Source organism: Phaseolus vulgaris, chromosome 8, assembly GCF_000499845.2.
Source record: "Phaseolus vulgaris cultivar G19833 chromosome 8, P. vulgaris v2.0, whole genome shotgun sequence".
Lineage (NCBI taxonomy): Eukaryota > Viridiplantae > Streptophyta > Magnoliopsida > Fabales > Fabaceae > Phaseolus > Phaseolus vulgaris.
Genome location: NC_023752.2, coordinates 8,925,923 through 8,948,251, shown reverse-complemented (window position 1 = coordinate 8,948,251; position 22,329 = coordinate 8,925,923). Strand labels below are relative to the sequence as shown.

Here is a 22,329-nt window from a genome sequence, read left to right as displayed (position 1 = left end):
TTTTTTTATTTTTCTGCTTGTTTTTTTAGAGATCTTCATATTCGATTGCCTTTGAACGATTTTCAAATGGGAGTCCTTAATTTTCTTAATATTGCTCCTACCCAGCTTCACCCAAATGGTTGGGCGTCAATGCAAGCTTTCAGTATTTTATGTAAATTACTATCACTTTCTCCTAGCCCGACATCTTTCTTGTACTATTATAGCTCTCGGCCTAGTAAACGACCAGGTTGGTTGTCCCTTATTAATAAACCCGATATTTGTTTTCTTAAACCTTTTACCTCTTCATATAAGGATTTTAAGGGAGGATTTTTCAAAATTCTAATAGAGGCAGAAGGAAGAGAGTATTTTTTTAATGGAGATTCTCCGAAATTTCCTTTGTATTGGACGAAAGATCCTTTGAAGTTTAACTCAATGTCTTTTCACTCAATGGATGTTGCCGATCATCATGTTATTGAAGTTTTTAGTCACCTCTCGTATCGGATTCCCACTCGCGCCTTGCTACAATTGTACACTTCATCAAGACCCCGAGAATATCTTATTTGTATGTGGTTGTTTCACATTTTCTCGCTTTATAGGATGAGATTTTTAACTTTTCTAAATTTTTTATTGATTTTCAGCTTTGATGGCGAGCACCAATCTGAAAGCTCGATCTTATTTCACAAGGCTTCTCAACAAAGTAGGTGATGTAACCCCTCGGCGTGAGAACGTGGTCAATCCTGTGGTGGAAGTGGAGACTGTAGAACCTGTTTCACGCGTTGAAGCAGCTGAACCTACAAATGATGCTCATGTTGCTGGTCCTTCGAAGAAGTCTAAGAAACGAGATAGAATTAGCAAGAGATCTCACTCTTCTTCTCGGCGCCATCGCCACGCTGAAGGTGGTTCGACTGAACCTCTTCCTGAAACAATCTTTGGTGCTTCAACAAAATATGCGAAGTTTGTTCAAACCTCTTTTAGTGAATCATCTTATAATATGTTGAAAGCCACTGATGTTGCTTCTCTAGCTGATTCTATTATCGAGCTTTCGAGTAGAACTCTTTTGATTGGGAAGATGATGAAAGCGAAGAATGGAAATTGTGTGTCTCTTGCTGAGTTTGAAAAGTTGAAGAGTGAACTTGCCGAGACTAATGAGAAGATGAGTTCGTTAACTTTGCAACTAGAAGAGATGAATATGTAGAAAAATCAACAAGAGACAGAAAAAGGAAATCTTGTAAAGCATATCTCTGAGTTAAAGGCTGAGAACTTGAAGATTGATGAAGATAACATTTGCCTTCGTAGTGAAAATCAACTTTTGGATGAGAAGATTTTGGAATTATCTGCTGTAAAGGAATCTAACACAAGCACCATCACAGTTATGAAGAAAGAGATAGAGCAGTTGAAGGTGAATGTTTTTGAAGACGAGAACTTTATCTTGGAGCAACATAAATTAGGCTTTGATAAGGCTCTTCTACAAGCGAAGTATTTTTATAAGATTCCTATCGATGAAGGCAATTTTGATGTTAAGAAGGATTTTTACAAAGGTGAATTAATTCCTGTTAGTGAAATTCCTGAAGAGGATGCTGAAGATGTGAACGTCGTGAACTAGATGAATATAAGTTATAATTTTGGTTTGTAGCTCTCGATTTGCTTATCGAGAAGTGGATTTGTTTTGGAATGCCATGATATCTGATGAATGTATTGATGCTTGCATTCTTAATGTAATCACCTTTTGAACTTATCGGTTAGAATTTATAAACTTTATTGTTTTCTTTTAATTCGAGCCATTTTTTTGTTACCATTTAAATATCATTTTATACCTTCCGGCCTAACCAATTTTTTTTTTATTTGAAATATTTAATGTTATTTTTCGGTTACCCATAGATATTATCACAGACTTCTCAATCTTGATCTTTCGGTTATGTGATTTGATTGATTAATTTTGTTTTTCGGTTACGAGCAAATGCTATCATAGGCTTCTCGGTCCTAACTTCTCGGTATTATTCTCTCGGTGCCAACCTTTCGGTCTAAATAATAATTTTATTTAACATAGGTATGCATGAAAGACAAAATTAGATGATCTAATATAACCAACTTATCAGGTTCCACCTTTTCGGTTTTAGTATTTGGTTTTAGTTAACCAAAATAAAATAACATTCTCGGTTTTATCTTTGATTTAATTTTCCAACCTAAGATAAATTCATCTTACCTTTTCGGCTTTAATGAAAACGAGATCTGCACTTATTCTTTGGAAAAGAGTTGATTTAATACATCTTCAATTAGACCTTTGGATTGTCAAAGCATAAAATTATTAATCATCTTATAACCAGAACCTTTCGGTTTTTGAGGTTGAACCGTAAACAGTTTTATGAACTTCCTATTTAAAGTTCTCAATTTTTCTAGTTAGAGATGAATTTTGACTATTTTTATAGGTTTGAACTTTTGGACTTGATACTGATACGCCAATGTTTGGTTAGACTTCTCGGTTTTGCTTTAAGACCTCTCGATTTTGCTTTAAGACCTCTCGGTTCAGTATGTTTAAAATATATATTAGTTTAATGAATCTAATATACCAAACATGAGAACTATAGATTATATTCTTTGGAAAATAGCTGGTTTAATATACCTTTAATTAGACTTTTCGGTTTTGAAAAATAAAATTATTGACCACTTTGCAACTTGGATTTTTTTATTTTTAAATAAAATTATTGAGCACTTCGCAACCTAAATCTTTCAGTTTTGAAGTAATTATCAACTACCTTTCGATTTTGAATTATAAAATTGTTGCTCTAGACCTTGTGGTTTTGAAGGCATAAAACCATTAATCGCTTTGTTAACTTGGACCTTATGATTTTGTTTTAAATATGTAAAAAATTTAAGAGTTTTTTGCTTTACATTTCACTATACGTGATATCGGGAGGGTTTTCACTTAAAGTGAAAGCATCCAAGCCCGAATTGTTTTTTGATTTGTTTTCTTTGGCAGGGTTTCAATTATGATGAAATCTTCCAAGACCAAAGAATTCTTTCGGTTGGGTTTCACCTGGAATGAAATCATCCATGACCGAAAATTGAAAGTAAATGAGATGGTTTCTATCTTCTTCTTCATTAAACAAAAAAATATGTACATCAAAGTCTTTTTTTTTTTTTTTTACACCTTCTGCCTTAACTAAAATAAAACTTCAAATGGCTCGCATTCCAGGTTCTTGGTATCACTTTTTCTTCCAAAGTCTCTAATCTATAGGCTCCATTTTGCAAATTTTTCAGTATCCTAAAAGGACCTTCCCAATTAGATGCTAGCTTTCCATGTCGCGAATCTTTTCGAGCATCAGTTCGCATTCTCCAGGCCAAATCCCCTTCTTTAAAATCTCTTAACTTTACTTTTGCATTAAACCTCTTCATTGCTCTTCTCTTTACTGCTGCTTCCTTTATCTTTGCTCGTTCTCTAAGTTCTTCAATAAGATCAAGGTCAGTTCTTAAACATTCATTGTTGATATTCCAATCTTCCATTTGCCTTTGTAACGTTGGTTCATTAACTTCTACTGGTAGCACTGCATTTGTTCCATATGTGAGATTGAATGGTGTTTCACCAGTTGAAGTTTGTGGTGTGCACCTATATGCCCATAATATCTCTGGCAACTTCTCTGCCCATAAACCTTTAGCGCTTCCTAACCTCTTCTTTAACTGTCCGAGAATAACATTGTTTGCAGCTTCGACTTGTCCATTCGTTTGCGGATGTTCAACTGAAGTGTTTGTTGACTTGATCCCCAAATCTGCATAAAATTCCATAAGTTTTTTGTCAATGAATTGTCGGCCATTTTCAGTTATAATGGTGTGTGGGATTCCAAATCGACATATTATATTTTTCCATACAAACGTTTGAACTTGCTAAGCCGTTATCTTAGTCAATGCTTCTACTTCTATCCATTTTTTAAAGTAGTCCACAACTACTATCATGAACTTGGTTTGTCCTCGCCCAAGTGGAAATGGACCAAGTATATCAATTTCCCACTTTGCAAATGGCCATGGAGAAACAATTCCTTGCAACTCTTGTGCTGGTTTATGGTTTAAACTTCCAAACTCTTGACATTTTTTACATGCTTTAACATAGGTCTCACAATCTTCTCGAATTGTTGGCCAGTAGTATCCGGCCCTGCAGACTTTTGTTGCCATTGTTCGAGCTCCACAATGTAATCCACAAATTCCTTCATGAAGTTCTTTAACTACATATTGCGCTTGCTCTCTCTCTCGAGACACTTTAGCAAAGGCATAGAATATCCTCTTTTGTAAAGTTCATCACCAATTAAAACAAAACTAGCCACTTTCTTTGCCATTTTTGTATTTAGTTCAACACCTTGTTCTTGGCTCTTTATAACTTCTATATATGTGTTTATCCATTCATCTTTTGATGTTGTAATATTGAGGCATTCTTCCAAACTAACTGTCGGATGGCTGAGGGTTTGTTGTATGACTGAATTATGTTGCACTTGTCGTTGTTGACTTGCTAACTTAGACAATGAGTCTGCTTTCATATTTCTCTTGGAATATATTTTATTTCGGCCTTATTAAAGCACTGCATAATATTTAATACTTTATGATAATATTTCATCAATAATGGATCTTTTACTTGATACTCCCCTTGCACATGTCCTACCGAAAGCTGAGAGTCACTTTTGCAAATTACATTTTCGACTCCCTTGTCCCTGGCTAACAACAATCCTGCAATAAGAGCTTCATATTCGGCTTGGTTGTTGGATGTTCTGAACTCAAATCTCAATGTCATCTCTACTTGGAAGTTATCTGGTCCTTCAAGTACTATCCCTGCTCCGCTTCCCTTTTTGCTTGATGCGCCATCTACATATAATGTCCACTGTTCCTGTTGTGTTGTTGTCGGCATTTGAATAATGAAATCTGCAAGGGATTGAGCTTTGATTGGTCCTCTTGGTTCATATTTTATTCCATATTCTGAAAGCTCCATCGACCATGTCACCATTCTACCTACAAGTTCTGGTTTTCTCAAAATTTTAGATATTGGGTAGTCTGTTCTCATAATTATCTGATGATTCTGAAAATATGGTCGAAGACGTCTTGCGGCATACACCAGTGTTAGGGCGACTTTTTCAACCTTGAGATACCTGGTTTTGGCATTTTGAAGGGACCTACTCACAAAATATATTGGTTTTTGATCTGGGTTTTCTTGGACTAAGGCAGCTCCTATAGCTTCATGTGAGGTTGCTAGGTAAACTATGATAGGTTGGGTTGACACAGGTTTAACTAAGATTGGTGGTTCGGCTACTATTTTTTTGATTTGAGAAAAGGTTTGTTCACATCGCTCATTCCACTCAAAGGTTTCAGATTTTTTCAACAAGTTTACTATCAGTTTAGTTCTCTCGGCCAATATTGGTAAGAATCTTGATAATGAGTTCAACTTTCTTACTAGTATTTGTACTTCCTTCAACTTTTTTGGACTTCCCATCTTCATTATTGCTTCACATTTATCAGGGTTTGCCTCAATACCCCTGTTTGTTAACATGAACCCCAAAAATTTTCCTCCTCTTACACCGAAAACACACTTTTCTGGATTGAGACGAATTTTGTACTTTCTTATTCGTGCAAACACCTCCTCAAGGTCTTCTAAATGTTTCTCTACTTCTCCTGATTTTACAATCATATCATCAACATAAACTTCCATGTTCTTTCCAATTAAATTTTTGAACACCTTGTCCATCAACCTTTGATATGTTGCTCCAACATTCTTCAAACCGAAAGACATGACTTTATAACAATAATTTGCAGTATCTGTGGTGAAAGCTGTTTTTGGAATATCCGGTTCATACATTTGTATTTGATTATACCCTGAATAGGCATCAAGAAAGCTCATCATCTCTTGTCCAAACGCCCCATCCACCAAACGGTCTATGTTGGGTAATGGATATGTGTCTTTCGGGCAGGCTTTATTCAGGTCTATATAGTCTGTGCACATTCTCCATTTTCCATTCGGTTTCTTAACAAGCACCACATTAGATAACCATGTCGTATACTGAGCCTCTCGAATGAAACCAACTTGCATAAACTTTTCGGTTTCTTCAATTGCTGTCTTTCGTCTTTCTTCTCCCAACTTTCTTCGTTTTTGAGATACCAGTCTTGCTTCTCGGCAAACAGACAACTTGTGACAAATTACCTCCGGATCAATCCCAGGAATATCAGATGGTTTCCAAGCAAATAAATCTTTGTTGTTACGTAACACCGTGATGAGTTTGTTCAACAATTCTTCAGGCAAACTTCCACCTATATAAGTACATTGTTTCTCGTCCTGGCCCAATACCACAACTGTTGTCTCTTCTTTTGGTTCTAACCTCTCATCATTTAATCTGGGGTCCAAATCTACCATTGCCACCATTCTTTCAGTATCTTTATTTGCTTTCAAATTCATCTTCAAACCTGCTGCATAACACTCTCGAGCATCTTTTTGATTGACATAAATTGTTGCTATCTCCCCCTTCTCTGTTGGGAATTTCATGGCTAAGTGCGGTGTTGAGACTATTGCTCCCAATTTATTCAAAGAAGATCGTCCCAAAAATACATTGTATGATGTGGAAGCATCCACCACTAAGTACCTGATTTTGATCTTTTTAGTCTTACTGCCTCTTCTGAATGTTGTCATTAAATCAACATATCCTTTTGTGCTAACTCTTTCACCCGAGAAGCCAATGATTTGTTCTCGGAAAGGTACAATATCTTCTTCTTTCAAGTGCAACCTTTTGAAAGTATCCCAAAACAAAATATCAACTGAACTCCCCTGATCAATCAAGGTTTTCATGACGGCATACTCGGCTATTTCTACTGTTATCACCATAGAGTCATCATGATCAGGATCAATTTCTTGAAAATCTTCATCTGTAAAAAGCATTGGTGGCAAAGTTCTTCTTTTAAAAATATGATTAATGGTTCTAATACTTCTCCAATGTTGTTTTCTTGCTGACGAGGATTCTTTTCCAGAGAACCCACCTGAAATTGTGTTTATAAACCCCCTGACCGGCCTTCCCAAACTTCGCTCCCTATTTCGCCTTACTGACTGTGTGTTTTGATAAACTCTATCTGGCATTCCGCCCCTTCTATCATCTCTCTTTTCTATTATTTTATTTTCTCTTCTTTCAAATCTTTCCACCCTTCTCTCTCATATCTCACCCCCTCTCAAACCTCTCTCCGGACTTAACCTCATTCTTGTATTTCCTCCTCGAACAAAACGTTTCAACTGCTCTGCTTGAATTAATTCTTCTATTCTATCTTTCAACCCAATACATTCTTCTGTATGATGACCATGATTTTTATGATATTCACAATGTTTAGTGTGATCTGCTCTCTCCGGTGTTCTTGCTTTTCTTGGTGGCGGTATTATTTCTGCAGCCATAGCTTCCTGTAGAACTCTTGTTCTGTTTGTATTCAAAGGTGTGTATTGTTGGAATTTTCGACTTCTAAACTCTTCTCAGGCTCTTCTGACCATAGGTCCACTTTCTCTTTCCATCACCCTCTTCTCACCTCCATCAACCCTTACCTGGTTTCGGAACTCTCTTAGTTCTTCCATCTGCATAAATTTTGACGCCCGCTGCCTTAGTTCATCCAAATTAGCTGCGGGTTTTTTGCAAAGGCTGTCGGCAAATGGTCCCGGTTTTAATGTTGTTATCATATGATGCATGGTAACCTCTGGGCTGAGATTTCGAATACCCAAGGCGACCTTTCCAAAGCGTTCCATGAACATTCTTAACGACTCTCCCTTCTCTTGTCTTATGTTTACTAAGGCAATTGATGTTAAATGATGAGGGCGAATAGTTGCAAAATGAGCACCAAACTTTTCCACCAATGTATCGAAACAATCAACACTCAAAGGTGGGAGGCGCGTGAACCAACTTAATGCTGCTCCTTTCAGCGTCGTAGGGAACACCCTGCATATAACAACATCATTCCATGTATATAAACTGATCTGAGTGGTGTATATTGCAATATGTTCATCAGGGTCTGTACTTCCATCATATTTGTCAATGGTCAAAATTTTCCAATTGTCAGGTAATGGAGTATCAACTATAACATCATAGAACGGATGCTTTCTGGAAGATGCTCCTGCAAAACCCCCAGAGTTTTCAAGCAATCTTCTTTTGGTTTGGGAACTTTCATTGTGATGAATCCTTTCGTTCACATGTGCTCTAGGCTGAACAGTTTCAAAGGATGAATTTAAAATTGTTTCCTCTTGTAACTTTCTTCTCATATGTGCATTTTTGGCTCTCAACATACTTAATTCTTCTTCATTATTCTTCTTTAACATCTCAAATTCTTTTTGTAGTTGTACCAACATTGCCATTGACATGTTAATATTGTCTGCCTGCTCTCCACCTTGTTCTTCTCTTTGATTCATCTTGTCTTCAACCTTTTTCAGCTACTTCTCGGCCCCACGGTGGGCGCCAAAATGTTCTTACAACAAGGACCAAGAACACTAGAATTAGGTTGACAAGATTAACTCTTATACAAATCTTCCAATCTTGGGCTGGACTCTCTCGGTTTCTTCTTGGGCTGGATACTCTAGGCTTCTCCTCACGTTGGGTGCTCTCAGCTTCTCCTCAAGGTAGGTGCTCTCGGCTTCTCCTTCACACAGATGGGGGGTGTACCTGCAAGTCGCTCCGATGCCAAAGTCAGAAATGGTTTAATGTTCATAAGATAAAAATCACTCTTACTTACCTCTTATGTTACCTCCTATTTATACAGTTTTCTTAATGGGCTTATGCTCTTACCTTTGGGCTTTCTTCATACACTTTTTTATCATTTATGCACCCCTTAATGCAGACTTTTATTTAATTGGGTCTTATTATAATAATAATATTTATATTTTATTTTATTCTTTTATGCATAACCTCTCTGTTTGTATTTAGCTTTCGGCTTAACCTCTCTCTCGGTTATGTTTTGTACACTTATCATCACATTAAACAAGCTTAATAAAATAACTTATCCTTATTTTTGTAATAGTTTACCTTTTCATGATATGATTCATTGTGCGGGTGGAATATCTCATTTCTTATTAACATAGGTTGACATTTCAACTTTGTCAGTCAAAACGGGTGGTCATCATTGCAGATAACAAAACGGGTGTCTCATTTCTTATACGCAAAGAAAATGTATCCCTACAATAACATGCTTCACCATTGCAGATAACAAAGTTTCAGTTTCTGATTCTGCAAATTAAACTATCATATTCTTCTGCCTCATCCTTGAAACCATCAAATATGGCAGACCAGTTATCACCACCCTTTGGCACCCCCATCATCGCCTCTCACTACTGTGCTCCAGGTATATATATGATCTTATGCATACATATTTGCAACGTATTCATATGTATACTTTGATATACATAACTAAATTATTTTAAACTTCTTATTTCCCCTTTGCTGTCATTTAAGTTTTCTTTTAATATATGTCGTTTACGCTATCTCTTCATTCTTAATTATAATTCATCTTCATCTTGTTCATCTTGTTAGCTATGGTAATTCAAATTTGTTTATATTTGTTTTTGTAAATAATCAGTTAAGTATAATAAAAAGAATTACAGAACAATAAAAGTAAACAATAAAAGATAAAATGACTCTTTCCAAAATTAATTAATTTCTGTGTAATTATGACTAAAAACTACTAAAGATATGTTTAATTATTTTAATTATTAACAAAATTGAAATAAAATTAAAAAAATTAAATTAATACTATAATATTTTTCTTTATTATACTAAAAATAAAATATATTTTATAATTAATTGATTATTTACTTTTTTTAATTAATTTATAGTGGTTATTTGTTAATTATATAATACTGCAGGTCCAGATTCTGTTCATCTGATAATCACAAGGGAGAGGAGTATAGGTGAAAAATTCACTGTGACAAACAGCAATGGAAACATAGTTTTCAGTGTCAAGAGCAGTATTGCAAGCATCCGCAGACACATGTACTTGTTTGACGCTTCTGGAAATCCCATTGTTCATCTTCGCGGATCGGTTAGTTCATTCATATCTTCAACTTTTTTTTATTCAATAATGTTGGAGATCTCTTATAAATGGTTTTATAAAATTAAATTAAATTTAAAATTTATGTTATATTTTTAATATATGATATAAATTTAAAAATTTATTATAACTAGTTGATCTTAACCGAGTACCTCAAACCGCTATCAAATAAAGTATAATTTGTAATTAATTCATACTTTTTTCCTCTTTAATTAAACACCAACATCTCATGCAGTCCTGATGTATATATGTGCATATGTTACTTTGTCTGTAAGATATTTATTTTCTTTTTCTTCTTATTTTCGAAAAAAAAAATATTGAAACGTACCCATATATCATTTTATCAAAATGGCATGAAAGAATAAAATTAATGGATCGATTTTGATGAACCAAATATTAGTGTCTTAATCAGTGTCTTAAATTGAAGTGTACGAGTATTTGATGGTTGCTGAGATTTAAGTTTGAAAGTTGTTGGATCATACAGATTTGGTGTGATAGTTGGAAAGCATTTAGAGGTCAAAGTGCAGAACCTAGGGATTTGATCTTTAGAAGGGAAAAATCCTCATTATTTCAGCTAAGGACGAAACTATGTGTTCCTGGCAAATAATCTCACTGGTGTTTGTGACTTCAAGGTCAAAGGAAATTGGTTTGGATCCTCTTGGGATGTTTACATAGGCGATTCCAACATTCTTGTTGCCCAGGTAATTTAATTTTAATATGTAATTATCATTTTGAAGGAAAATATATGATTATTTAATCACATTATATATAATTATATATTATAGCTTGTTACTCATAGAAATAATTGTTGCTGCAGATAAGTAAAAAGTCTGGCCCCATATTCAGCAGAGAGAAGTACATGGTGACTGTGTGTCCAAATATCGATCATGCATTTATTGTTAGTCTAATTGTAACTTGTTTTGTGAGATCTAACGCAGGTGGTGGTGGCGGCGTTGGTGGATAAATTTTATTTTATAAATTTTATGAAATTGGATTAGGTTTAAAATTTATTTTTTAATATTTTGAAGTTTTAATCCATTATAATATGATAGATCATATTAAAATTACTCAAAAAAATTATATGTGTATTTGACTCTTTTGATTACTATTATTTAATTGTTTTGGAATTTTGTGAATTTTTCAGTATTATTTAAAATGTTATTCATGCATTAGTTATCATAAAGTAATTGAAGATTTCATGAGTGGCATCTTATGCATTAAAGAGGAAAGGTAGGTCCAATTATAAAATAGACACAATTTGCAAAAGGAAAGGGACGAAGAAGAAGGATATCTGATCTCACCTAAAAAATGGCTATATAATATTGGGGTAGTAATATCATGATAAGATTAACCTTGTGAACCTCTTCCTGCAATTCACCAACCCACATCACCTTCAGAGTAACATTTTAGAAGGTTAGTTTATTTTTATCAACAATAAAAATTAAATAAATGTGAATCATTTCAGGGGTGGTTTCAACCCTTATACAAAATATACAATGAACAACTTTTAAATTAAAGCTGTCAAACTAACCAAACTAAAACACGAATCTTACTAAAATCCTAACATACATCAAAAAACCATTCTCATACATTCTAAAGGTTCCAAACACCAGTTAGAGAAGGAAAACGAGACAGAACGAAATTTTGCAGAAATCCAAGACTACACCTTTGCTTGCACCATTGCACACACTTCTGATGCGTCAGCCACCCTCCTATTGAAAATGATAAAGTTCCTGTGATTCCAGATTTCCCCCACAACCCCAACCCAAATTGTGCTCCATACATCATTAAATGAATCAGAAAACATGTTCAACCTGAACTGAGCAAAGTTTGACGAAGGATCAATGTGAGACACAAACGACACTCCCAACCACTTAAAGCAAAAACACCAAACCCGCCAAGCAAAACTGCAAGCGAAAAACAAATTGCGGTGAGACTTTTCCTCCTTCCCACACATACAACACAAAGAACTTTCCAACAACACCCCACACCTTTCCAGATTTACCCTAGTAGCAATCTTATTCTCCAACACCCTCCAAGCTGTAAATAAAGCAGACAATACAGCTTTACAACTCCATAACTTATTGAAACCCGGAGAAAAATCCACCTCACAATCCCTCCTAACAAGAAAATAGGCAGAGTTAACTGAAAATGTCTGAAGACCCCCAGCCTTCCAAACTCACATATCCGCCTCTCCCGAAGCCAGCCTAGCCTCAAGAAGTGCCTGACACAATTGATCCACCAAAGGCTTCTCCCAATCAAAAAAAGGTCTACGCCAGGCTAAATGCCAAATCCAAACACCGTCAGACCAAGACCCAAGCTCAGCCACCTTTGCATCTTTTGCCGAACAAAGAGAAAACAGTCTTAGAAAGACTCTCTTTAGCACATCACTACCTAGCCAACTGTCCTCCCAGAAAGAAATATCCTTCTCATCACCAATTTTCCACTTGAACCCATCTTCAAAACTTCTACCCCAACCCTCCGAAGCCCACACCTTATCCGAACCCAACCTCCATATCCACTTACCTAACAAAGCCAGATTAAAAAACTTTAAATCAATAATACCAAGCCCCTCAACTTCGACAGGCTTACAAACCTTTTCCCAAGAAGCCCAAGTGATCTTTCTTCCTTCAGAACCCCACCCCCAAAGAAAATTCCTTTGGATCCTAACCAACTTATCTGTCACCCCGGAAGGCAATTTGAATAAGGACATAAAGAATAGTGGGATAGAAGAAAGAATAGACTTGATCAAACAAATCCTCCCGCCAACGACAAGCACTTACATTTCCACCTACTTAGTATAGCCTGAACTTTCTTTATCACCCCATTCCAAAAGTCATCGCGCTTGTGATTCCCATCAATAGGCAGACCCAAGTAAACAAAAGAAGAACCCATCACGTCGCAATTAAGGATAACTGCAAAACGTTGTAGCGAAAGTTGATCCAGCCCTGTTCCGCCAATTCTACTTTTCAAAAAGTTAACCCTAAGCCTCGAGGCAAGCTCAAAGCATTGCAGAATCGCCTTAATATTGAAAATGCTTTTGGTGTTAGCTTCACAGAAAAACAAGGTATCATCCGCGTACTGTAACATGTTTACCTTCACTTTATGCCAATCTCCAAACTGTCAATCAGATTCTTTTCTTCGGCCATCCTTGACACCCCAGCCAGCCCTTCTGCCATAATAAGAAAGAGAAACGGAGCTAGCGGATCACCTTGATGAAGACCCTTCATAGGAAAGAACTCCTTAGTTGAGCTACGATTCACTAGAACTGAAACAAACGCTGATTCTAAACAGCCCTTTATCCAATGAATCCACATATCACAAAAACCCATCCTCCAAAGCATAAAATAAATAAACTCCCAACTAGCTGAGTCGTACGCCTTCTCATAGTCAACTTTGAAGAAAACACAACTATTTCTCTTTCTTTTGTACTCTTTCAACACCTCGTTAACTACTAGCACACTGTCTAACAAGCCTCTTCTTTCAAGAAAAGTCGACTGTCTGTCGTCAATAACTTTATGATCACCTTTTTCAATCGTATAGAAAGTGCTTTAGAAATGATCTTGTAAAGGCAACCAACTAAGGAAATGGGTCTAAACTCACCGAGCTACTGAGGGTTTTCAACTTTTAGTATTAAACAAAGGAACGAAGCGTTTGTACCTCTGGGCCAACAACCATTAACCGCAAAATCCTTCACTGTCACCATCACATCCTTCTTAATGATGTCCCAACAAAATTATAAGAAACCAAAATTGAAGCCATCAGGCCCAAGACTCTTTGAGTTGTCACAACTCCAAACCACAGCCCTAATCTCTTCCTCGGAAAACTCACCAATCAACAAATCATTATCTAAATCCAAAATGGAGCAAAACCTAGCATTATCCAGTCGAACCTGACATGCATCGTTCTTATCAAACCTGTCTTTAATGAACTCTTGAACCTTGTCCTTGATCACCTGCTTATCCTCACACCAGGTACCGTTAACAAACAACCAATGCAATTGATTCCTTGCTCTTCTCCATTTAACAGTGGAATGAAAAAACCTTGTATTAAGGTCCCCCTGTTTTAACCATTTTTGCCTAGCTTTCTGAAACATAATCGCCTCTTGCTTAAACCTTGTTTTGTTAAGTTCAGCAAGGAGAGCCTTTCTTTCTTCCCTTTCTGACTCAGCTAACCCACAATCATCGTCACGTGCGTCTAAAACCTCAATCCTCTTTTGCACTTCCTTACTAGCAAGATTCACATCTTTGAAGACTCCTTTATTCCATACTTTTAAATCTACTTTTAGCTTTTTCAATTTTTCTTTGAACACAAATATCCCACCTCCTACGACCTCATAAGAAGACCAACTCAAACTCACAAACTCCTTAAATCTACTATCTCTTTGCCACACATCCAAACACCTAAAAGGTTTCACACCCCAGTCCACGGACGCCTCTTTAAGTATTACTGCACAATGATCAGAGATTGATCTGCTGAACACGAACTGCTGACAATTTGGCCAAACTTCCAGTCATTCCTTTGAAACAAGCACCCTATCAATTCTGCTTTTTACCATTCCATTAGGCTTGTACCAAGTAAACTTCCTACCAACCAACAGGATATCAACCAATTCCGATATTTCAATAAAATCATTGAAACCTTTTATTTCTCTAGAATAATCTGACGTCAACATCAAACTATTCCTCTTCTCTTGCCATCTAATAGAATTGAAATCTCCAATAATACACCAAGCCTTTGACAGTTGATTCATTCTGACAACACTTATTTCCTTCCACACCTCCTTCTTTTCCCGTAAAGTGACAGAGCAATAAACATTCACTATAGTTACAAATACCCCATTACCAAACTTCCTAAAACCTTCAATCACCGAATAATTCCTTCCGTTTACAAAACTAATCATCTAAAATGACTTATTACTCCACATTGTTAAAACCCCACTTGCACTGTTTAACACTTTGTTCTCAACCCAGTTAACTTCATTACACCCCCAAAGAAGAAAAACTTTCTCCCTCCTAAAACTATAACACTTCGTCTGTTGTAAGCACACCATATCCACATGTTCCTTGCTAATCAGATCCCTTAAATAATTTCTTTTTAAGGTGCCTCCTAACCGTCTGATGTTCAAGCTAATTATCTTCATCAACAAACTTATTCCTTTCTCCCCTCAACTTCCTCGTACGATCACCACCCCAATTAGATAATGAAAGTAAATTATTTAGGATTACACCTTCGCGTCGAGGAAACGAAAATCCAACTTCTTTTCCTACACACTAAACACTAGAAGCCTCATTCTTATCTGTCTTCACCAAAAATATTTTATTACAATTCTCAATTGCGTTATCTAACACGAAGAAAGAATGAGTCGTATTGCCTGGTTGATGAACCAAAAGAACCTGATCTACCCGCACGTCCACCGAGTTACTCTCCTTGAGCAAGCTATCCGCGGAATCGTACCTGCCTCCAACCAAACCCGCCCCCGTCCTTAGAGCTAAATCCAATGTCCAATTACCTGAGTTTGTCCCCATGATATTAGTCATTTCCTTCACTTTCACCACGTTATCTGAAGGACTGACACCCTCGTACGCCTCCTTTCCTATGTTCACCTTGAAAGGACTGTCCGTCCCCATTCCCTCCCACAACAGCGGGACACCCACAAGAGACTCCTCCTATAAAATATTCGCACCTTGTTCACGAGCATTAACACCAACAGGGCCCAACGGGCTACCCTCTGTAAGATCTCTTCCACCACTACCATCCTCGCCCTGAGAACCGAAGCCAAACCTTCCCGAGGTGTCGTTTTCCCTTGTTCCGCTCTCCCGAGGTGTGTTTGCCTCCCCCTTTGCAAACGACGCCAGTAGATGTGAACTGGTCAGCCAACTCATCGTTCGAACAACCTACGTCAAACGTAGGACCATCTATATCACCTTCAACTACCACCTTTGCACCAGAATGTTCCATCTCTTCCATGTACCACTGCTTTCTGGTACGGAATGGAGGAGGGGAGGTGTTATAGGGAGTAACTAATCCACTTCTCACAAATATGCATACAACCTATATAGAACCTTTAATCATTTACCATTTTTTTTTATAATCATGTTATAGTGATTTTATTCTTATTATAAATATTATAATTTTATTAATTAATAGGAATATTATTATTAATAAAAATAATAATAATAATAACATTAATAATAATATTAATAACATTAATAATAATAATAATTTAATAATACTATTATTAAGGTATAATTAACTTTTTTTTTCTCCATTTAAGGTCAATATTCAATTTATTATGTGGTTTCTAAAAAATTCAATTTGGTCTCAAAGTTTTAAAAAAAATGCAATTGGATTTTTTTGTTAAATTTTCGCCAATGATATTAATTGTTGATGATATGGCACACACAATATCATTGGTATGCAAACATGGATGGTACACGTTGGTATGTTCCTCGTTGTTTGTTGTGCAATCGTTCATGATGGCACGTGGGAAAGAAAGAGACAACAGAGGGAGTGAAGGTTGAAAGCGGCGAGGGCGTTAAACGGAGGGAAGGGCCCAGTGCGTGGATGCGATTGTTGCGAAAGTCCACGACTAGGACCAGGATGATAATGTTTTCTAGGAGGGAGGGATCAGAGACTAAGGTTTCGACCACGAATGCGTCGAAGATCGCTGAGATAGTGCGATAGTGGAGGGATCCCAGCCTAAGCCATCCGGGAAGAGTTTGGGAAGCAAAAGTTGATGACGTGGATTACTGCCAGAACCATATTCCCACCACCTTTCCCTTTACCGTCATCGCAGGGCTACTTCCTCCCTTTCACACTCACTTACGCTTAGAAAACAACATTTGTGTCGCTCCATCGCCACATACCCATTCCATTTCCTTCTATTATCCCTGCCAAAGTGTTTATCCCAATTACGCCAATTTTGCTTCCAATCACCTTCAATGCCATTGATCCCTCTACCTCCACTCTTACGTCCTATGTCGATCACCAAGATGAGAAAAAAGATAAAATCCTAAAAATTGGTTTCTACGTGTACAATTCATATTTGCATATCAATGATCCTGTGTGTGCAAATCATCACCAGTTAACGCCATTTTTGAATATTTGACTGAATAAATCAAATTGCATACTTTTTTATAAAAAAAATGGGACTAAATTGGTTTTTTAAAAATCAATAAATTGAATATTAACATAATTAAACATAATATTAATAATAATAATAACAATATTAAAAATATTAATAATTGTAATAATAACAATAACAATAATAATAATAATAATAATATTGTTAATAGAATATTAATAATAATCTTAATAATAATATTAGCACTCATAATAATAATAATAATAACAAAAGCATTATTACTAATAATAAAATGATTGGTATTATCATTAAAATTATTAATATTGTTGATATTATTGTTATTAGTAATGTTATTAATATTATTATTATTATTATTTATAATATTAATATTATTATAATATGTATAGAAAATTTATTTAGTTATCGATTGAATTATCATTGAATAATATTCTCAACCATAAAACATGAAAATTATACATATATGATTGTTGTATAACTACTTTATTGTTACATATAAAAAAAATTCACAAATTACTCGATTTTACTTACAAACGTAATATCTACATATAAGTTTTTATTTATTCATGAATCCAAATTTATAGGTAATTTATAATTAAATAAATAATAAATTTTATTTTAATAAATAAAAGATAAACCTAAAATAACTTTGACCTAAAACAGATAAGAAAAATATATAAACATATTCCTATACTCGTGGTATTTAGACAACTCATCTATTTTAGTAGAATGTATGTTCTGCATAAAAAAAATACAAAAATAAAACTAGTGTGTTGTTGTATCATATGTTATTATCTTCTCTTTATCTTTCTTTCGATATTGAAAAGATTATAAAATTGGTGATTCCCACTTATATTTTTTCTTTTTCCTCAACTTTATAAGAAATCATAATCAGAGCATAATTTGTCTTTTTTCTATTCCATTTTTTTTTTCTTATTTTTTCTCGTTTCAAATATAGTTTTATAATGTTTTTACGACAACTGAAAATAAGAAAATTAAATATTACAAGATTATTTTAGCCTAGTGTCTCATAATTTGACTTCTAAGTTTTTGTACCAAATATTTGGACTATAGTCTTATTATTTACTGTATTTCATCTCCTGGTTTCGATAAGATTTGGTAAGAACATATTTATGATATTTTACTAAATAATAAGAAAAAACTTAAATTCACTCTTCTTTTTACATATTTCTCAATTAGTTCGTAAAAATTCTAATACTACATTATTTGGTTATTTAGTTTTTCAAAAATTAACAATTTTAGTCTCATAATATATCATTTAATTAGTAAAAAATACAAAATATATTTTTAGTGATAATAAATATTAAATATTACTATTAAACATTACTATTAGTGCCATAACTAACGTGGTTATTATTAACTGTACCGTTCAAAATCAGACTAGACATAAACATCTCGGTATTTGGTTCTTCTGATTGATGAACATGTTCAAAAATATATTAAGATCAAGATCAGATTAACAAGCCTAAAGTGTACTTAAAAAAATTAGGTAATATGTTTTTAATAACGATTCAAATGTTAATTCCGCCCAATAATAATTAGTCTATAATGAGCATATAAATAGTCACAACTTTTAACAAAAAGTTACATCATTATCGCACATTAATGACAATTTTTACAAGTGTCCTCTCGATCGAGAGCCTAGGAAGAAAAGAGAATTTGACCGGAGTAGAGGAGCAAGAGTAGAAATTAAACCAAAACGAAATTAAGAAGTGCAAGGAGGATTGTGAACTAACCCACTGAAAAGAGTTTAGCAGGTTGAAGAAGTTCTCTCAATCTCTTTTGTACGAGATCATTAACAAAATATGTGAATATTGTTTTTTGTTAAAAATTGAATACATAAAATTTATTTAATTTAAGAAAATTAAAAACTAAATAGTAATTTTTTTTTATAAAAATAAAATTATTATTTCAAAAAAATATAACTTTAAGCGTAACAGTAGATCTAATAAAAAGCACAAAATAATAATAAATACAGTAAAAAAAGACATTGTACTACCAGATTACCAAGAAGATCGACATGACCGAATAGCTAAGAAGGTCGATTGATTCCCCTAACCCCAACACAACGCATAAACCTACAATTAATTGTAATTAAGTCATGTTTAATGGTAAACCATGATTAAGGCATAGTTGGATCCTCTTTTGGATCCCGTGCAAGCCTACAATAGTTGAGGACCATAAAAAAGTATAAATATTAGAGGGGACCCTAGCACCAAAGGTAATTTTTCACTCTCAACTCACCTGCATATTGTACTCGGACTGACTTGATCGTCGGAGTGTCTTCGCAGGTATCCCCTCCCCTTCGGCTTGGAGAGAGGAAGAATCAACCGGATGAGATCATCCTACCTGAAGGTCAAGAAGACTGGAAGACAGAGACATAAGGAGTCACTATGATAGGATCTCGACCTTGTAAGAACATTTGACGTTCACTGTGAGTCTGGGAAGAAACCTTTTAGAGTGTCTACATGGTAACAACAAGGAACATGACAGGCAATGACAAAAATACTCAAGTAAGAGAGACTAACCAACTTGATCCAATGACATTGATTTTGCAAATGAGGAAGGAGATGGAGATGCCGAAGAAGAAAAACGAGGAAGAGTTCCAAAGAATGAAGAGAAAGATTGAGGAAGAGATGGAGGTGTTGAGAAGGAAAAATGCTCGGATAAACATGTTTAATAAAATAACTTATCCTTATTTTATATGATTCATTGTGCGTGTGGAATATTCTCATTTCCTATTAACAGAGGTTGACATTTCCTGGTTCAACTTTCTCGGTCGTAACTACTAGAGAATTCAAAACGATTAATCATCACAAGAAGTTTGATTTTTATACGCAAAGAAAAGCTATCCCTACAATAACATGCTTCACCATTGCAGATAAGAAAGTTTCAGTTTCTGATTCTGCAAATTAAACTATCATATTCTTCTGCCTCATCCTTAAAACCATCAAATATGGCAAACCAATTATCACCACCCTTTGGCACCCCCATCATCGCCCCTCACTACTGTGATCCAGGTATATATGATCGTATGCATACATATTTGCAACGTATTCATATGTATAGTTTGATATACATAACTAAATTATTTTAAACTTCTTATTTCCCTTTTGCTGTCATTTAATTAAGTTTTCTCTTAACATATGTCGTTTACGCTATCTATTCATTCTTAATTATAATCCATCTTCATCTTGTTCATCTTGTTCAAATCGTTTATATTTGTTTTTGTAAATAATCGGTTAAGTATAATAAAAAGAATTACACAACAATAATTTTGTTATATTTTAAATTTATAAAGTAAAATGTAAAAGATAAAATGACTCCTTCCAAAATTAATTTCATATTAATATTATTTTTTTGTGTAATTGTGACTAAATACTACTAAAAAGATGTTTAATTACTTTAATTATTAACAAAATTTAAATAAAATGAATAGAATTAAAAATGTATACTAATACTATAATTTTTTTCTTATTATACTAAAAATAAAATATGTTTTATATTTAATTGATTATTTACTTTTTCTTAATTAGTCTAAAGTGTTTATTTGTTCTGCAGGTCCCCATCCTGTTCATCTGATAATCACAAGGGAGAGGAGTATAGGTGAAAATTTCACCGTGACAAACAGCAATGGAAACATAGTTTTCAGTGTGAAGAGCAATATCGTAAGCATCGTAACACCCCGCAGACACATGTACTTGTTTGACGCTTATGGAAACCCCATTGTTCATCTTCAAGGATCGGTCAGTTTATTTATATCTTATTTTCTTCTTTTTTTACTCATTAATATTATCTCACATTAAAAACTAAAATATTTCATAATATATAAATAATTATAAATATTTATTTTATAAAGTTGAGTTAAATTTAAAATTTATTTTCTAATATAATATTAAAAAATAATTTAAGAGTTTATTATAACTAAATTTTGTTTAACTTTAACAGACTACATCAAATCATTTGTTATCAAATAAAGTATAGTTCCTAATAATTAATTCATACCTCTTCGTATTTAATTAAACACCAACATCTCATGCAATCCTGATGTATATATGTGCATATGTTACTCTGTCTATAAGATATTTATTTTCTTTTTCTTCTAATTTTTGAAAAAAATTATTGAAATTAACGTACCCATATAGATGGATCATTTTATCAAAATGGCATGAAAGAATAAAATAAATCTGGATCGATTTTGGTGAACCAAATGTTACTATCTTAATCAGTGTCTTAAATTGAAGTGTATATTTGATGGTTGCTGAATTTAAGTTTGAAATTGTTGGATCATACAGATTTCGAGTGATAATTGGAAAGCATTTAGAGGCCAAAGTGCAGAATCTGGGGATTTGATCTTTAGAAGGGAAAGATCCTCGTTATTTCAGCTAAGGACGAAATTAAACGTGTTCTTGGCAAATAATCTCACTGGTGTTTGTGACTTCTAGGTCAAAGCAACTTGGTTTGGATCCTCTTGGGATGTTTACATAGGCGATTCCAACATTCTTGTTGCCCAGGTAATTTAATTTTAATACGTAATTATCATTTTGAAGGAAAAATAATATGATTATTTTAATCACATTATATATATATATATATATATATATTTTACAGCTTCTTATTTGTTGGTGCAGATAAATAAAAAGCTTGGCACTATATTCAGCAGAGAGAAGTACATGGTGACTGTGTCTCCAAATATCGATCATGCATTTATTGTGGCTCTAATTGTAACTCTTGAATCTTGATCAATCACCACATGATAGATCATACTAAAATGTCTTAATTTCTTTGATATGTGTATTTGATTCTTTGATTATTATTTTTTAATTGTTTTGACATTTTGTGAATTTTTCATAATTATTATTTGAAATTTTTATTTTATAATGTTATCCATGCATGCATTAGTTATCACACAGAGTAATTGATGAAGAAGGATCTCTGACCTCACCTAAAAAAAATGGCGATCTAATATTGGTGTAGTAATATCCATGACAAAAGCTTAACCTTTGTAAGGAGTAAATCTCTTAGGGTGTGTTTGGATTAGGATGTGTGGGGGAGTGGAAAGTTGAGTGTGAGTGGGAGTGGAAGTGTGAAGAAAGTGTGAAGAAAGTTGAGGTTGTTTGGATTGGGGTATGTTAGAGTGGATGTGTGAAGAAAGTTTATTGGAAATTGTGAATGGTGTGATAGTTGTGAGA

At 34.4% G+C, this 22,329-nt stretch overlaps 2 protein-coding genes and 1 long non-coding RNA gene across 5 annotated transcripts; 2 read left to right on the top strand and 1 right to left on the bottom strand.

Annotated features, from left to right (window-relative positions):
• Window positions 1-9,093: 9,093 nt before the first annotated feature.
• Window positions 9,094-11,147, top strand: LOC137825382 (protein LURP-one-related 15-like). 2 transcript variants are annotated; one of them, XM_068631055.1, is made up of 4 exons: window positions 9,094-9,306; window positions 9,833-10,002; window positions 10,496-10,712; window positions 10,829-11,147. In XM_068631055.1, the coding sequence occupies exons 1-3, from the start codon at window positions 9,243-9,245 to the stop codon at window positions 10,616-10,618; spliced, it is 357 nt and encodes a 118-aa protein (XP_068487156.1). In that variant the 5' UTR covers window positions 9,094-9,242; the 3' UTR covers window positions 10,619-10,712; window positions 10,829-11,147. The 2 variants fall into 2 exon arrangements, with proteins under 2 accessions (XP_068487156.1, XP_068487155.1); XM_068631054.1 differs by having other exon boundaries at window positions 9,098-9,306; window positions 9,827-10,002.
• A 7,561-nt stretch (window positions 11,148-18,708) lies between these two features.
• LOC137825844 (uncharacterized) lies at window positions 18,709-19,796 on the bottom strand. Its single transcript, XR_011083369.1, has 3 exons — window positions 19,666-19,796; window positions 19,382-19,577; window positions 18,709-19,215 (listed from the first exon to the last, which is right to left on the bottom strand). It is a non-coding gene; the product is annotated as an uncharacterized lncRNA (long non-coding RNA).
• Window positions 19,797-19,980: 184 nt separating this feature from the next.
• Window positions 19,981-21,970, top strand: LOC137825843 (protein LURP-one-related 1-like). 2 transcript variants are annotated; one of them, XR_011083368.1, is made up of 4 exons: window positions 19,981-20,157; window positions 20,699-20,883; window positions 21,433-21,651; window positions 21,769-21,970. XR_011083368.1 is itself a non-coding variant. In XM_068631628.1 (4 exons), the coding sequence occupies exons 1-4, from the start codon at window positions 20,094-20,096 to the stop codon at window positions 21,877-21,879; spliced, it is 429 nt and encodes a 142-aa protein (XP_068487729.1). In that variant the 5' UTR covers window positions 19,981-20,093; the 3' UTR covers window positions 21,880-21,970. The 2 variants fall into 2 exon arrangements, 1 of the variants encoding a protein (XP_068487729.1); XM_068631628.1 differs by having other exon boundaries at window positions 21,583-21,651.
• The last annotated feature ends 359 nt before the right edge of the window (window positions 21,971-22,329 follow it).

Bases quoted from the DNA above. Each gene is read 5' to 3' on its own strand.
- LOC137825382 (XM_068631054.1), top strand. From the start codon at position 9,243: ATGGCAGACCAGTTATCACCACCCTTTGGCACCCCCATCATCGCCTCT. The intron at 9,307-9,826 runs GTATATATATGA...ATAATACTGCAG, and splicing joins CTCTCACTACTGTGCTCCAG to GTCCAGATTCTGTTCATCTG. The intron at 10,003-10,495 runs GTTAGTTCATTC...TGGATCATACAG, and splicing joins TTGTTCATCTTCGCGGATCG to ATTTGGTGTGATAGTTGGAA.
- LOC137825843 (XM_068631628.1), top strand. From the start codon at position 20,094: ATGGCAAACCAATTATCACCACCCTTTGGCACCCCCATCATCGCCCCT. The intron at 20,158-20,698 runs GTATATATGATC...TTTGTTCTGCAG, and splicing joins CCCTCACTACTGTGATCCAG to GTCCCCATCCTGTTCATCTG. The intron at 21,652-21,768 runs GTAATTTAATTT...TTGTTGGTGCAG, and splicing joins CCAACATTCTTGTTGCCCAG to ATAAATAAAAAGCTTGGCAC.